The sequence below is a fragment of the Talpa europaea genome (genome assembly GCF_964194135.1).
Source record: "Talpa europaea genome assembly, chromosome: 12".
In the NCBI taxonomy this organism is placed as follows: Eukaryota; Metazoa; Chordata; class Mammalia; order Eulipotyphla; family Talpidae; genus Talpa; species Talpa europaea.
In genome coordinates, this window is record NC_140079.1 from 63,047,600 (window position 1) to 63,065,850 (window position 18,251).

An 18,251-nucleotide genomic window follows, 5' to 3' on the forward strand; every position below is an offset into this window, starting at 1 on the left:
GTATGCTCGGGGCACATGTAGTACCCTTCTGTTGGTAAAACAGAAAAATGTTATCGTCAACATACTAATGATATAAGAAATTATATTTATTGAATTGATTTATTATGTTGTCAGACTTAGTACTAATATCTCTCACCTAATCCTCACATAACAACCGTTTGAGATAGGTTCACTTATTGTCCCAATTTCACAGATGAAGAAACTGAAGCATAGAGTTTAAATAATACTGATTGATAATCCATACAGCTAGTTTGTAGCAGAACCACAAATTAAACCCAAGCAGTCTGCCTCCAGATCCCGAGCTCTTAACCACAACTGTGTACCAGTTCTATCGACCACGTTTCTGGCACCTTGCTTTTCTCCTAAAATCAAGCAGTGTTCTATTACAGTTCTTATCTAAATTAGTGAAAGTGTATTTCAAAACTGCTGTTACAATTCTAGTTCCCAAAATTTTTTGCAGGATAATGCAGTTTATCTGTCAGGAGCTTCATTCATTGCAATCTACCATATTTGGCACAGGTCCTCTGATTAAATAACTGTAACTGCTTGTCTTTCTCCATTTCAGCTACTTACTTTCCCTCTTCTACCATCTCCTCACCTTTTTCCTAAAGACTCCCAGGTCCTATAGAGTCCCTTGTAACTGCTTCTCCTTTCTGTACTGTGCCACCAAAGAATGATGAAAATAATTTGCTTATATGGCATTATTGATTTCACCCTGTGCACTACTGCCTATTAGCAGGACTAAGAAAAAACACACACAGACTTTGTAGTCAGAACTGTTTAAATCTGAGATTTACAATTGTGCTCCCTTTTGAAAAATTCATAACCATAAAGAAAATCATTACAAATGCCTCATCTCCAAATCTTAGCTTTATCTAAGTCTATGGTCATTATCCTTAGAACTTCTCTCCTCTCCATAGGTTATGTAGTGAAGTTTTTCAACAGTAGAAAAAGACTGAAATAAACCTAAAATGAATTGATCTGGATTCTTTATTCTGCAAATTTTCAATAAATTATAATGCTGTGGAGAAATAGACATAAAATTCAAATAAATACTATTTCTCATGTAAAATATTGTTCCTGCACATGTAAATTCCAAGTGGTTGAGTTAGTGGATTCATACATTTTTAGTAAAGATCAGTGTTTACTAGTATGTATTTATCTGACAAACATAGAAATAGCTTTTGTTTTATTATAAGGAGTCATTTTTTCATTAATATTGCAAAACATAGGAAATAGACTTAAAAGATGCAGAAGTCTCAGTTTTTAAAAATATGTTTTATCCTATCATATTTCAGTGCCAATCATATTTCAGTGCCAATCAGATACCAGTGCCAATCAGATATCAGATTTTTATACCTGTAATAATATCTTACTTAGAAGACAGTTTCAACTTTTGATACAAAAATGTCTGAGAGGTAACAATCCATGTAGATTTTGTAATCAGAAACTTGATTAAATCCCTGCTGAGTCACTTATAAGGCACTCTGGCAAGCATTTATTTTTCTCTAATCTTTAGGTTCTTCATCTGGAAGATAGGGATGGTAATACTTATTTGACAGTTTTGAAGATCTTTTTGTTTTTCCTTACCACATGATATATTTTTATCTAACATATAAGGCACAGAGAAACAAAGAGCTAGAAATAGAAGGTCACTGTATTTTTTTTTTTTTTACTTGTAAGACACCTGGAAAATCCATAAAACACTTCTATATCAAATCTGAAACCCTTATAGAACCAGTAGTTTCTGTCTTTCACTAAAAAAAAAAAAAAAAGCAGATTTCTTCAATGTCAGCCTCTGATGTTTTTCATAGAGCACTATTCTTTTTACCCAGCTTTCTTGAGATATCATTGACATAGAGCATTGTGTAAGTTTAAGATATACAAATAATGATTTAACATGCATATATATTGCAAAATGATTAACACAGTAAGATTAGTTGATGTATATCACATAGTTACTTTTTGTGTATGGTGAGAAATTTCAAAATTAATTTCATGCAACTTTCAAATATATAACATTGTTAATTATAATTACAGTACTGCTGTTTAAATACTAAAAATAAAGTCTACCAGCATATATTTATTGAGAAATTTCCATGTGCTATGTCAAGGTGTATGTTTTCTAAGAAATTCTGGCCACCTTCTAAAGATATATCTGATATGGTAAAATTCAATCAGAATATAAAACAGTAGTTTAAAAAACACTTGTTAGTAATTTTGTGCTGTGTTGGGCACAGGATAAATGTGCTAAATTTATCCTCCATGTTAGAATATACTAAACTCTTCTTAATATTTATCAGCTAAATTCGCTTGCATGCTTGATTTTATCTGCAAATATCTAAAAAAAAAATCCTCTTAACTGAGAATTTTCTGAAAGGTTATTGTTTTTTTTTTTGTTTGTTTTTTGTTTGTTTGTTTTTAAGATTTATTTATTTATTTATACAAGCACCGGGTACAGTCAGAAGCACAGGAGGGTGAGAGAATTCACCAGAGCCAGAACAGGGAACAGAATAGGCAGACTGACAAAATACACTGCTGAGGGGAGCAGCGGGCATGGCAGGAGAGGTCTGCGTGCCATGTGGGACCCTCGCAGGTGGCCAGGGATCGAACCAGCGCTGCAGAGGCTGCAGGCAGCTTAGCAGCCCAGTGCTCAACTGCTGCACCACCAGGGAGGCCTTGAAAGGTTATTGTTTTAAAGGTTATTAAAGGTTATTGTTTTAAAACATTTCAGCTTAACATTTCTAGCTCTAGTTTTGTCACTAACTTTGAGATCATGTATGTCCTCAAAATATGGTCTATCTGAAAGTAGATGGAAGGATTATATAACATAGTAAAGTCCCATATATTTTTCACATCTGTCACAGGCCATTTACTTTTCCAATCTCAAGGTATATAAAGCTAGCAATAGTCTTAACTAAAAAGTTCTGAGGTAATCCTACTATGCTTAGTTTATATCCTTTACCAGTTTTTATAAACATACAAGTTATGTATTTTACATTGCAAATAACTGTTCTTTTTTCATCATTTAGATTATTATTCAATTTCCAATTCAAAAGGATTAAATTTGGTGTTTTGTTTATTATTTTTTATATGTCAACACTGCCTACGAAGTGTGTTAATTACATGTCTTAATAAAACAGTAAGCGTGGTGAGACCAATGACCCAGTGTATTTTAGTGGACTACTAATAATGATTACTTCTTAGATTACTTTTTCAAAAATATACCTTGCAAAACAGATGTTCTCTCTTGAAAATTAATACTACTTCATAGATTATATGCTCCAACTTTGGAATTAAATAAGGAACTGAAAAATTTTCCAAATTAGGGTTAAAAGGATTTGTAGTTAAAAATTTTGTATACAAATATTTGATATACACAAATCAATCACCCTATCTATGGTTTCTTATTCTCAGGCAATGAAAACTATAAACAAATAGCAATGTGTGTTCTTTACCACATAAGCATGGATGACCGGTTTAAATCAATGTTCGCATACACTGACTGTATACCACAGGTAAGTCATTTAAAAATTTTTTTTTAAAGCATTCAAAAAATATTTTTTACTTTCTTATCTTTATCAGATATGCTTTTTCTTAAAATAAATCTTCTTAAGATGATGTAAATTTGTTACAGAAAATAAGGAAAGTACTGAATAGTACATAATTGAAAAACTCATAAACCTAGAGATAACCATTTATCATTTTGGTACATTTCCCTCTACATAGTTAAAAAATACAATATATTAGGGTTACATGGCATGTAATTACATATCACTTTATTTACTGACTAGATCATAAGTATTCTCCGTGCCACTGAACATTCTTCAAAAATTATTTCTAACATTGGTGTAATGTTTCATTGCATAGATGTACATAATTTACTTATTATTATCTTCTATGTTTACATTTTTTCTAGTTTATCATATCAAAATAGATTAAATATATAAGCAAATGAAATAATGTATAATAATTATCAAATCAGTAATTGGGTATCCACATTTTTTTATTGTTTCTTTAGTTTAAATTCCTAAATTACTAGGTGAAAAGGTATGAATACTTGTGTATTTGACACATTATATAGCTAACTTACCTTCTAAGAAGACATGGGTTTACATTTCACTTTCAGTAACACTTGATATTATTATTGCCCTGAAAATATAGTGTGTCTATTTAGTTTTACTTGCATTTCGATGAGTATTGGTTAAACTGAAATTTTTTTCTTGTTTGTTTCCTATATTATGTTATAAGCTGTTCATATCATTGCCAATCTTTCCATTGGCATGTTAATAATTTTAGGATTAATGAATAAGATTTCTATATATAAGTATTTCAACACTTTCATATTACAAACATTTCCTAACTTTGTCATTTGCCCCTTAATTTTGTTAATGGTTGTTTTAAATGCTTTGTAATCCCTAATGGGAAAAATGCTTTATAAAAATTACTTTATGTCCTCAAGAAAGGTCTTTACTATTAATTAGTTGCTTAATATATTTCATGTTTTGTCCTGATAGAATTTGTGATTTTTATTTTTATATGGACTGTGTGATAAGGATATAGATTTTTACATATATAATTTTACACTAAGGGAATTTATATTCATGGAGTCACTACTGTTCCACTAATATTCATTAAGCTGAGCTCCTCTAATTTGAATATCTGATTGTTGGAGCACTCAGTGAGATTTTATTTTTAATATTGCATTAGCTTTTATAAATGCTTTTATAAAATAGAAAAAGCGAAATCGAAAGGTGTGTAATATATAATAAAATATACTTTCACTTTAGAAAGATAAAAATACTAAGTCATATTTATTAAAGTAATTCCTCATAAGACTTCTATTCTTTTTAGCAATTCCTTGTTAGTCTAATGTAAATTACTGAATATATACTTCTTGAAAATAGTTAATATGCATTAAAAAATAGACCATAGTTTCTTACTATTTTTGACCATTTTTTATTTATCTGTAGAATAATCTAAAATTAAATTTGCTTTTTCAGTATTTAATATTTTATTTACGTACAATTTAAAAACTGAAAAACTCTTCAGGATAATTTCTTAACCTTTTATATTGGGAGATAAACTAATTATGCCTGTTTATAGGATATAGGCATCCCTCAAAGAATATACAACATATCTTAAAAGGCAAGACTTTTTTATAGAGATAACACATGTCAGACTGTGGCCAATGTGAAATGTAATCAAACTCTTTGTCAAACAAGTTTTCAATAAAAGAGTAGCCATGTCAGAAGGAGATTGCAGGTGATTTACTACAGTCTCACTCCATATGTTCGAGGAGTTTCTGTTTTGCAGTTTCAAAGGGTGTTTCTTTTCCACTGGTGTCAGAACTTCATTGACTACAAGATATGAGTTGGGAAGTAGACAAAAGAGAATAATGTTCTTGCCTAGAATGTTTTTATCCAGCTTAGATTTTTAAGAGAATAACATTATAGAGAATGGAATATCAAGTTAAAAGAGATGGAAAATATATTCTATTGAATCTTGAATTTGGAATTTCTTCTCTGTTAGAATATATAATCTTCTCTGTAGAATATATAATTATAGAATGTATAATCTCAAAAAATAAAATCATACTGAGTGTTTCATTAATCAGATATTCAAGTTTAATGGAGCTCAGTTTAATGAAGATTAGTAGCACAATAGTGACATTTTGAATATAAATTTCCTTGTAGTAAAATTACATACATAAAATCTTTATCCTTATATATAATACTTGAAAACTTTAACTGTGTGTATAGAATATCCTCCTAACCTTTCAAGAACAATTTTCATGCATGATTTCTTACCAGCTAATTTTCTAACAACAAACATTTCTATAGGAGGATTGCAGAACATTTATGTTCTGTATTTCATGAAGAAAACTCATACAGAGGTCAAGGTATTTTCAGTTTTTGTTTGTTACTTTTTCTCTTTAAATGTTCTTTTAAAAGTTCAACCTTTATAGGAATAATGACATTATGTCATAAACACCTGAAACTTTTGATATGAGACCGTATTTTGAGAAGGCAAATGATACTGTAAAATGTATTTGTTACTAAAGTGCTATCCAGCTTGTACCCTGCTCTTTATAGGGCTCAATTTTGACATATCTAGGAAAAGTTACCATGATTTGATTTTGCTACCCAGTGCCAACTTCTTTGTTAAATAAAAGAATAATGGAAAAAAGTTATGGATAAAATTGAAATTTCCAAGCTCTTTCAGGAATGAAATAGATACTCCTTTCAGAGTTATTGGCTACTCAGTAATATTTATAATACTGTTAAAGCTTAAAACTCACTTATTATAACAACTGATTAACCAACTTATTATAACAACTGATTAACCTACTTAGTAAACCAACTTACTCTATTTACTTTTAAATTATGGACTTTTAATTTTTAATTTTTGTTTAGTAAAAAAATCAAGAATGGCAAATGAATATTTCAAATGTGAAACCTAAAGTAACTTTTGGATAGAAAAGCAATGGTTCAGTAGTTTTCATTTCAGTGATCAAAAAAGAATGTGGGATATGATCATATTCTTTAATTGAATTAGATATGTATGTAAAGGAGCTTTGTAGACTATAAAACACCATACAAAAGTAAGATAATATTAATAAAATATTGAACCTTTCTCATTTGGAGGTACCTATTCAAATCTAAAAACTGTCCAGCTTAAATTAAATATTGCCTTTCTTATGTGTACTTTATAGGATAGATTTTTAATTAGAGTTTACTTTTGTAAAATATTTAATATTCAGAATAGATGATTATACGTGCCTCATAATTTCTCCCAATATTATATTTCCTTGCTTCTTTTATACTTTATTGAATCTAATTATCCAGCGTATTCATTTTTTCCCCTATTATAATCACTATTTTGCAAAATTTGGGTGCCAGGGCAAGTTTTTCTTTATATATGATCTTAATGGCCTCAGTGGTGAATTGTTTCACGTAAGAATACTTGGGGATAACCAGGAGTTAATGGTTATATTCTAGTAATATTTAAAAGTACACATTAACAGTTCATTGTTATTTAGACCTCTAAGATGCATGTTTTGTTTAAATAGGTGCAAATGCCATCCAGATGCTTATAAAAGTATTTATTGGTAATAGATTGGCCAATCAAAGTACATGTTTAGGTAGTGATGTCATGGTGTTATTTAATATTTCATCCTGGAACAGTGTACAAGAATCTTCATAGCCATCCACATGTTTTCTACCACAGTTGTCCTATTTGGCCCCTCTTTGATCTATGTGCTTCTTTTTAGCTGAATGCTGGTAAACGTCCTTTCTGACAGCCCCCTTTGCTCCTGCCTGCCATTATCTGCTGAAGTTCAGAAACCAGAGCATCACTTCAAACAGCAGAGTTAGGGAGTAGCCAGTCAGAAGAGATTCCTGAGGCATGCAAAGTTCTGCCATAATCATTCAAAGATGTTTGGGTAGGGGGTTGGGGGGTGAAAGAGGTGTATGGGAATACAGAGAGCTGTGGGGGTTGGCCTCTGGTCACTGGTAAATAAGTGAAGTCAGGTGCCAGAGAGTCTAGACATAGTGATTTCAGTCCTGGGTCTTTGGTATCTGATACTCAATATGGGACTTGTCTGATTGAACACTATTGCCTCTTCATTGCACTGGCTGAAGCCCTTTTAGTGGCTTCCTGTTAAATTAGTAAAAGATGACAATGGACTTAGTTAAAACAGAACAAATCTAGTTTTAATATTTCCTAGTTGTCATCAATTACACTTACTTTTGAAGTGTCATGGATAGGACTCGAATTAAAGACATTATGTTACATGTAGAGTTTGAACCAAGCTATTATTTTCAAATGTGAATGCTTTAATTAAAATTGAAGTACCTTTCTTTCTTACTATGAAAAACTAATTCTATATCATGATATATTTCTTTCACATTTAGTCCTAATTTCTCTTGATTTGGAGGGGTTGAAGTTTGGATAAGATTTCAAACCATGTCTTATTTTTTAACTCCTGATTATTTCACCACAGTATTTAACATGAAAGTTACTTAAAATCAATTTAAAACCTTCAGCTTCTAAACAGATTACCTGTTGCTCCATTTTTAAGGGCAGTTTTCATACATACTACAGAGGTTAATTTTTTTTCAAAGGTTAATTTCAAGTAAATAGCAGTAGTTTGCCTACTCAAAGCATTGTGCTTTGATGTAACAGATTTTTTTTAATTATCAAAAAGCTTCTCATAGAAGTAACATTTAAAAGAAATGTGTAGTAGGCTTAGCATATTAGTTGTCTTAGAGGACTGCACATAATTTTTAATTTTAAAAGTTATAATTAAATTTTTTTTATTAATTAGTAATGTAATTTTTATTGGAAGTTAATTCATAGATAGATAGCAAGATCTGTTAAATGTATATAGAATGAATTGAGTTTCATTTTTGCCATATAATTTTTTTGCTGTGTACTGCTATTAATGATTATTAACCTAAGATTCCATTAAAAGCAACATTTGTGATTAAAGAGCTGTATTCTGAGAAAAGGAATGATTCACACCAACTGCTCATCTTTTTAGTGTTTTGTAGTTTTCAGCATATACTGAATTATGTGAATATGTATATTTAGCTTTGCTAGAATTATATCTAAGTATTTTCCTTTTCAAGCAATTTTAAGTGATTTTGTGTTTTAAAAATTGGTTTCAAATCTGAAATCATCTTCTGTGTCATCACATATAAGTACACTTGATTTCTGTTTGTTTAACATGTTATCTTTTTTGAAACTTGGAAGTTATTTGGAATTAATATAGAATAATGAAACAAGATTTAACAGAATAGGGCCTAATCAGTACCAGATATATACTATATAAGGCACACTTCTGGATTCATGAAAGCATTCTGATCTCAAAAACTTCTGATATGAGAAAAAACATAAGAGATGGTCAGGTGTTAAATTTTATGATTAATTTCCCTATGTTGCTATCAATTTAGAGAAAAATATCATTGCATATATACAATTAGTTTTTTATTTGTCAGTAATAGAAGACTAGCTTCGCAAAACTCTATCATAACCCTTGTTCATTTTTCCTTTGTAATAGCAACTATCTCACCATGACTAATAGATTACTGCCAAATGGTATAGGTGACCTACCTTTTCCTGCTTTTCTGTCTGCTCTTTCTCAGATCCTTCTACCCTTATCTTACCGAATAGAGTTCTTTTCTCATTTTATACTCATGCCCAAACTATTGTATCCAACCTACAGTTTTATTTATCAACTATATACAACAATTCCTAAAATTATATCTCCACTCACACATTCCCTCTAAACTCAGGTGTGCATTTTTTCTGAACATCTGTATAAACTTGGGCAACTTAAACTCAGCATGTCTAAAACCCAAATCAGTACCCCTCAAAATTTCCTCCTATTCTGGTTTCCCTTTTTTTAGAAAATGTTAGTGCCACTATCCATTTTGTTGTTCTGTGAAGAAATCTGGGAGCCATCATTGACTCTTCTCCCTTTACTCCAGCATCAAATCAATTATTAAATTTTTTTGTTTCTCTTTTCTAAATATATTTCTAATCCATCCTTTTATCTCTGTCTCCACTGCCCTACCTTCTCCAGAATCTAACCTGGACTTTTCTTGTATCCTAGCTAAACAGAATTTTCGTGTCCCTACTTCAGTCTATTTTCTAGGCAGGCCAGGTCTTTTTAAAACACAGATCTTATCATTACACGTTCCTTATTTAGAAGCCTTTAATGACTTTTCATTATCCTTAGGATGAAGTCCCAAATCTTTTAACATGTGCTTCACAACCCTGCATGATCTGGCTTTTGCCTTCTTATCTCTGAACACACTCTCTCCAACTATGCTTGCCTTCTTTAGTTTTTCAGAAGAATGTGCTTTCCTGTTTGTAACCTTTTCACAGGCTATTTTTTTTTTATCAGTATGCTCTGCTTCCACACAGTTTTTTAAATTTCTTAAATGCAAAGGCTTTATCTAATTTTCTCTTGTATTTTCCACAGTCTTTGAAAGTTTTTATTTAATGCTGAGTATCTAGTAATTCATTAGCCATTTATTTTTGTTACTCAGTGAGAGCCTGCCACTTCTGTGTTTTGGAAATGTAATTGCATTTATTATTTCCAACCTACAATTTAAGATAACACAATTGTGATAAAATACTACCAAGTTTTTTGTTTATTTGTTTTGGGTTTTGGATTTTTTTTTTTTTTTTAGTAAATCTTGCCCTGTATTTTTTGCTAGCTAATGAAGATGCTCTTTGAATGTTCAGATGAGCGAATTGACTTGGAACTCATTTCTTTCTGCATTAATCTTGCTGCTAACAAAAGGAATGTACAGCTTATCTGTGAAGGTTAGTGCCTTTGAGCTTCATAGATAACCTCTTATTATATAGTAATTGGTATATAATAGAAAATAGATAATAAAGTAAGATTTATAGTCACTATGTATACCCTATTTTTAAATAGTTTTAAAATTAAAGCTATAATTCTTAAAGATCAGATATTCTGAGTTTAATTGACTCAGAGTTAATATTAAACTCAGAATATTCTTACATCATAATTAGATTTCTTACTCCTCAGAAACATTTTATAAACCAAGGAAGGTTACCCTTAATTGAAATTTGATCTTTAAATATTTCTCTATAAAATGAAAGTTTTTATTTGTAAAACAATCTGTTACAAAATGGAATTATTGTATATCTTGATATGGGTATGAATTACACAGGAACATAACATATCAAAATTAATCTGTTGTACACTTAAGATTTGTGCTTTCATAAAGATAAATACTGGATGGTATCACTTATATATGCAGTATAGGAAAATCAAACAAAGGGTCAGAAAAGACAGACTTTCGAAAACAACCCTTCAAATTCACCATAGAACTGAGACATCCAGGGCCTCCCCGGTGGCGCAGCGGTTGAGCGCTGGGTTGCGAAGCTACCTGCAGCCTCGACAGCGCTGGCTGCAGCATAGGTTCGATCTCAGGCCTCCAGGCGCGGGCGCGGCTCCCACATGGCGCGTAGACCTCTCCTGCCAGCTGCTCCTCCCCTCAGCAGTGTATTTCGTCGGTCTGCCTGCTCTGCTCTCCCCTCTGGCTCTGGTGAATTCTCTCGCCCTCCCGCGCTTCTGACTGTACCCAGTGCTTGTATAAATAAATAAATAAATCTTTAAAAAAAGAAAAAGAACTGAGACATCCAGAGGAGGAGGAGGAAGAGGAGGTGTGAGCAAAGGCTGGGAAGAGAGCACAGTGGACTATGGTGAGAGAATATGGGTGCTCCAATGGTGGGTGCACTATGGTGACTGCACCTGAAGGGGGAGATCCTGTACTCCAAAACACTAACCTGTATGTAACCAGTGGTACTTCAATTGAAAAAGAAAAAAAAAAAGATTCTGCTTTTTACTTTGTGTGAATTGGGTTTTATTTGTTTGCTTGATTGAGGTAACATTGGTTTACAACCCTGTATGTAATTCAGAGGCATGTCACCACATCCACCACCAAAACACCTATAGTCCTCCACTATAGCCCATTATGGGTTTGGTTTTTTGGGTTTTTTTTTTTTTTTGGTTTATTGGTTTTTTGGGGGTTTTTTTGCCAGAACTATAAATTTAAAAATCATTAAATTTAACCTTAATTTTATTGGGAATATTTTCTGTTTTTCTGTATCAGGAAATGGACTGAAAATGCTCATGAAGAGAGCTCTGAAGTTCAAAGATCCACTGCTGATGAAAATGATTAGGAACATTTCCCAGCATGATGGGCCAACTAAAAATTTATTTATTGTAAGCATAATTTTTGCACTTGTGTCTATTAAAAAAGCCTGAGAACTGAAGGTCTAGAGTGCTACATTTGAAAATACAACTCTTATTGAACTCTCATCAAATATTAATTCATGACTCTATTGTCAACTTCCTTGTAAGTTTAGCTCCTAGAAATCTCATCCTAAGCTTTAATTTTCTTTTTGTTGTTTTGATTCCCTACCCCTAAGTTTTCCATCCTCACTCTAGTTTCCTTGCCTTAAACTAGGTCACCGTAGACTCCCCGTAGCAATTTAGCTCAGTATTTTTAAAACAAGAATCACATTTGCCACTTATTTTCTCTTTCAATGGGTTAAATTATTCAATTTTTGTTTAAAGAAATTATATTTAGGGCCTCCCTGGTGGCGCAAGGGGTTAAGCACAGTACTATGGAGCAATCCGCAGCCTCTGCAGCACAAGTTTGACCCCCAGCTGGGGCCAGGGAACAACCCACATGGCGTAGCAGACCCCTCTTGTCTCTCCCACTGCTCCCCTCAGCAGCATATTTCAGTCTTCCTGTTCTGTTCCCCACTCTGTCTCTGGTGAATCCTATCACCCCTCCCCCACATCTCTGGCCTGTACCCCAGCTCTTGTATGCATAAATAATCTTTAAAAAAATTTAAAAATAGGGCCTACCCTGGTGGCACAGAGGTTGAGCGCTGGGCTGCGAAGCTGCCCACAGCCTCTGCAGCACCGGTTTGATCCCCAGGCATCCGGAGAGAGTCCCACACGGTCGAGACCTCTCCTGCCGCACCCGCTGCTCCCCTCAGCAGTGTATTTCGTCAGTCTGCCTGTTCTGTTCCCCGCTCTGGTGCTGGTCAGTTCTCTCACCCTCCCACGCTTCTGACTGGACCCAGTGCTTATATAAATAAATAAATCTTTTTAAAAAAATAAAAAACCAAAAAAAGAAATTATATTGAAATTTGTATTGAAATTCTCTTTTTTTTTTTCAGGATTATGTTGGGGACCTTGCAGCCCAAATTTCTAATGATGAAGAGGAAGAGTTTGTGATTGAATGTTTGGGTACTCTTGCAAATCTAACCATTCCAGACTTAGATTGGGAATTAGTTCTTAAGGAGTATAAATTGGTCCCATACCTTAAGGATAAATTAAAACCAGGTTTGTGCTAAGTATTTCACTTTTGTATAATCACTAAGTTAATTCTTTCTGTTGTGAATAAGGCTCCTATGACAGTATTTTGTGACCAATTTACTAAATAACACATTTTCTTCCTACAGCTCTAATTCTAGCTTCTTTTTCCCAGAAAGGTAGTAACTGTCTTTCTTATATCTATGTACTCTTTTTTCCTAACGATGTTTTCTTAATATTAGTTTCCCTTCCCTCTCTTTTTGTTATGTTTTATCCTGCTTTCTCAAATTTTCATATATATCCTCCCTGCACATGTGTGCAATGCACTCACAAGGTTTTGAGACATTCTAATTAATGTGTTATTTCCTGTGTTATATATTATGATTCAGTTGTATTTTTAAAAGATTTATTTCCACTTCTCTTTTGCCCACCCCAACCATGAACTGTCATCAGTGAACATGGAAATTTGGAGAAAAGGACACAGGTATAAGCTTGTTAAGGATTCATAGGAACTGATCTAATAGCTCTCTGTTTTCTGTGCATTGAAATTTTGATAACATAAAAAGTGTTTTGATCAGGACATTTCAGTGAAGACTTTGTGTGTTTTGGCTTTACTAGGTGCTGCAGAAGATGACCTCGTTTTAGAAGTGGTTATTATGATTGGGACTGTATCTATGGATGACTCTTGTGCTGCATTGCTAGCCAAATCTGGAATAATCCCTGCACTCATTGAATTGCTAAATGGTAAATTATAATTTACCTTAATTTATTTTTATGCTACTATATAAGGAAGTTGGTTATTAAACTTTTAAATATAGACTGTAATCATGGGATATTGTTTATTTTGTCAAATTAATCATCTTATGACAACTTACACTATATGATTAAGAAAAGTGAGTTAAACATACATATTGTTTGGGTTAGATAAACTAATATCAAAGAGCTTTAGGTTGCAAAATTATGAATGTTGCTGTAAAATGAATTATGTCTAATTTTACAGGTATTAGCCTCCTATCATCAACCTTGAAATAAATCATTTCTTCTTTCTATTGAATTTTATTTTGGTTGAAATGGATCTCTTTTTAATATTCTGTTACTAATTAGGAAGGTTCATTTGGAAGCTAATTCTGAACATCATTTTCCCTCCTAATTCCAGGCATACATAGCGTTGTCCTTTATACTTTCTATAATGAAGGAAATGTTCTCTCTTTGCATCATCCAACTCATAGCTATTGAGTACTTGAGATGTGGCTGTTGGGACTGAGAATTTGAATTTTCAATTTTATTTGACTACTGCAGTGGTTCTAGTTACAATATTGGGCAGTGGTGATCTAAAGTCTTCCCCTTTTGTATTGTTCTTAACTGCATACAAAACTTATTTCAATCTTTTGTTACCCTACTAGGGCCAAGTTCTCTAGGACCTTGTTTTAGTCTGCTCAGGCTCCCATTAAAAAAATACCAGAGTGGTTCAAACAACAGAAATTTATTTTCTCACATTTCTAGAGGACAGGAAGTCTTAGATCAGGTGGCTACATGTACTATGGTAACTCTTCTTATGAGATTACTAATCTTATGAGATGAGAACTCCACTCTTATGACCTCATTTAACCTTAATTACCTTCTTAGTCTATCTCCAAATGAAATCAGATCAGAGGTCCATTACACACTAAATATTACATAGTAGATATTACATATTAAAAATAGCTAATCATATAGAAGTTAAATTTACTAATAAGGAAAACCTAAAAAGAACAATCTCAGTTTTTCCTATACCAGGTATAATACATATCTACATTTTATATTTTAATAGTCTCATTTTGTTGTAACATACGTAAAATAAAATATGCAGCTGTAAGTATATAACTCAATGAATTTTCAGTGAGCCACATTCATGTTATTCTTACTTATCTATAGAAATAAAACATCACCAGCACCCTAGAAGTTCCTCTTTAGTCTCCCTCAGTCATTGCTACCTTCTCCAAAGTAGTTTCTGCCCTTTATCATTTAGAAATTTTGTTTCCATTAGTTTCAAAGTACTTTTGATTTCTGCTTTTAATTTCCTCTTTAATTCAATAGTTATTAAATGCATCTGGCTTAGTCACCATGTTTTTTTCCAGTATTTTTAGTAGTTGATATCTTTGTGTCATTATTATCAGATAAAGAGTATTTGTTATGATTTCAGGCCTTTATAATTTTATTGACAATTGACTTCTGTCCAACTTACGGTTTATTCTTAAAAATGTTCTGTATGCACTTGAAAACATGTATATACTGCAATTTTTAAATGAAATGTTCTGTAGATATCTTTTAAGACTATTTGGTCTAGTTCCTCATTAAAGGCTCATGTTTCCTTATATATTTTCTCTCATTCATCTATCCATAGTTGTCAGTAGAACATTAAAAATCCCTAGTATTTTTGTGTTGTTGTCAATATCACTCATTAGCTCTGTCAGTAATTGTCTTAGGTATCTCAGTGCTCCATCATTCAGTGCATATATATTTATGAGTGTTATTTCTTCTTGTTGTATTTGGTCTTTAATCATAATGTAAAGTCCATGTCCATCTCTTACTACCTTTATTATTTGGAAATCTATTTTGTCTGATATAACTACCCTTGATTTTTCATTTGACATTTGCTTGTAGGATTTTCTTCCAACCTTTAATTCTAAGTCTGTACTTGTCTTTGGTGATAAGAGAAGTTTCTTATGAACATTAGGTTACACTTTGTTTTGAAATCCACTCAGCTACTCTCTACCTTTTAATTAGTGAATTCAAGCCATTTACATTGAAGGTGGTTATTGATACATAAGTACTTTGTGCCATTTTGTTGTGTTTTTAAATTTGTTTTCCTTTTTAATTTGTGCTTGTCATTTTTGTTTTTTGACTTTTTATGTTTTGTTTCAGTTTCATTTTCATTATCTTATGTGTTATATTTACTGCTTTTTCTTTGGAGGGTCTACTGAGATTAGGGTAGAATGGACTATTATTTCTGAGACACTTAGACAGTTTGTTACCAAACTTTTCTGACAGGCCACAATTTATTCTCATCCTTCTCTAAATTGTATTATTTAGGTTCTGTTAAGTCTACATTTGTTTTGTTGTTTCTTTATAATAACCATTTAACTACTTTCAAATCTATCTTGATGTTGATATATTCTTTTAATTTTTGTTTTTCAGTAAAGTTCCTTACACTTCTTTCTGTCTTGAATGAGAGTCTGACAGGATAGAGTATCTTAGACTAGAAAACTTTTTCTTTGAGTACTTTAAAATCTCCTGTTATTCCTTTCTTGCCTGTCAGATTTCCACTGAGAAGTCTGAACAGTCTTACAGGCATTCCCTTATAAGTTGCTCTTCTTTCTCTTGATGCTTTTAGTATTCTTTCCTTGCCATTAGCTTCCAAGAGTTTTTTTTTTTTCCTTTCAATCATTTTCTTTTATTTTCATTCACTTATTTTTAATTCATACAATGTTTGCTTTCTTTTCTGAGGTATAATCCCCATAGAATTTCCACCACCAATTCACCTGTACACCATCACCATAGTCCCTTGTGCTCTTCCCGCCTTCATTTTGATCCCTTTCCCCCTTCCCTGTAGAATGTCTCTGATTTATAGTTGTTTGTTTATTTTTGATTTGTTGTGTTTTTTTATGTTGTTATTATCATTTTTTCCCCTTGATTCCCTATATTCTTCCTATAAGTGAACCCATCCGGTATTTTTCTTTTTCTTTCTGACTTATTTCACTGAGCATAATCCCTTCAAGTTTCATCCATGTTGCTGTGAATGGCATGAGTTTATCTTTTTTGATTGCTGAATAGTATTCCATTGTGTATATATACCACATCTTCTTGATCCAGTCATCTATTTTTGGGCATTTGAGTTGATCCCAAGTCTTACCTATTATAAATAGTGCTACAATAAACATAGGGGTGCATGTATTCTTTTGAATTAATATTTTTGTGTCTTTTGGGTAGATCCTTTTGTGTTCTTTGGGAATTGCTAGGTTATATGGTAGTTCCATTTTTAGTAGACAACAGTTTAATTATAATGTATTTTAGAGTGTGTTGGTCTGGCATTATTTAGTTTTGAGCTCTTTGGGTCTCTTAGATCAGAATGTCTGGATCACTTCCCATATTAGAGGTGATTTTTAGCAATTATTTCTTCAAATACATTTTCTTTGCCTTTCTCTTTACTTTTAGAACCCCCATAATATTGATAGTATTTCTCTTTAGGTTAATCCTAAAGAAGTCTTAAACTTTTATTTTCTTTGTTCTGTTTGTGTGCTTTCTGACACTGTACATTCAGGTTCACTGATTCTATTATTTGTGTTTATTGTTTACACCCTTTAATGTATTTTTAATTCCATTATAGTATTTTTTTGTAACCATTACTTATATTTATAGCAATCTCAAAATTTTTCTGTCTTATTGTGTTTTTTGATCCTCCATTGTTATTCTCCATTTAGCAAGTATGGACTTAAAAGACATATTAAAATGGTTATTATAAAGAAAGAACAAAGCAAATCTAGATGTAACACACACCTAAATAATACAATTTAGTACTCATTGGGCTTGATTGCAATGTATACTGAGAATTTTTTGCTCCAGCATTTGTGATATCTCTTCTGTCTCTTCATTTTTAGTTTTTAATGATTGTAATAGGGAGCTTTCTTTTCTTGCTGTGATATATTGGACTTATACCTAGCTACACTTAACTAGGTATAACCTTAGGTTATTTACCCAATTAATCAGTTTCACAGATCAATGTCTCTGTACCTGTTCAGATAACAGGGGCACTGATTTTGTTGAAGGGTATTAGGTAGGAAGGAGCTGGGGCTGTAGGGCACCAAAAAGTCACCTCTAGAGAGCAGCAAATTTTCAAGCTTTCTGCAATGCTAAGGGTACATGAATTATGAAGCATGAAAATCCACAGTGGACCCTTCCCCTAGGCCAACTCCTCAGCCAGAATGTCACAAGCAGTCTAATACCTGTTTCAACCTTTAAGCAGTGATTGAGTAATAGATGTAGCATTGGGTGGGGGTTATATTTGAGACAGGGTTACAAGCTGGGAACTGTTCTCTCTGCATTTTGAGTGAGGAGCCATACATTGGAGTACTTGTTCTGGTTGTTAAGGTGCAGGTGCTTCAGATTCTGGGTTATGACAGTATTTGGTTGTTGTCTCAATTTTGGCTTTGGTGGAAGTAAAGACAGCCATAGGCTACAAATAATAGCTTTTTCGTAATGAGACACAGGTGATCCCATCTGACTCTTCACCACCCATTTGGACTCCATATGTTCTCATTTGGGAAGCACAGGCTTAAGCAGATAATCAACACACCACAGTCTTACTCCTATAGTTCAGCAATGGTACACCCTCTGTCCT

At 32.5% G+C, this 18,251-nt stretch overlaps 1 protein-coding gene across 4 annotated transcripts in view; it reads left to right on the plus strand.

The window, feature by feature from the left end:
• KIFAP3 (kinesin associated protein 3) overlaps positions 1–18,251 on the plus strand; it is a gene marked incomplete at both ends in the record, with an annotated part of 134,458 nt that overhangs the window by 53,682 nt on the left and 62,525 nt on the right. For all 4 annotated transcript variants that reach the window (XM_084250609.1, XM_084250610.1, XM_084250612.1 and 1 more), the window contains 5 exons: positions 3,418–3,518; positions 10,230–10,338; positions 11,658–11,770; positions 12,739–12,904; positions 13,493–13,618. In XM_084250609.1, the coding sequence (XP_084106735.1) occupies positions 3,418–3,518; positions 10,230–10,338; positions 11,658–11,770; positions 12,739–12,904; positions 13,493–13,618 (615 nt within the window). The remainder of the gene's footprint in view (positions 1–3,417; positions 3,519–10,229; positions 10,339–11,657; positions 11,771–12,738; positions 12,905–13,492; positions 13,619–18,251) is intronic.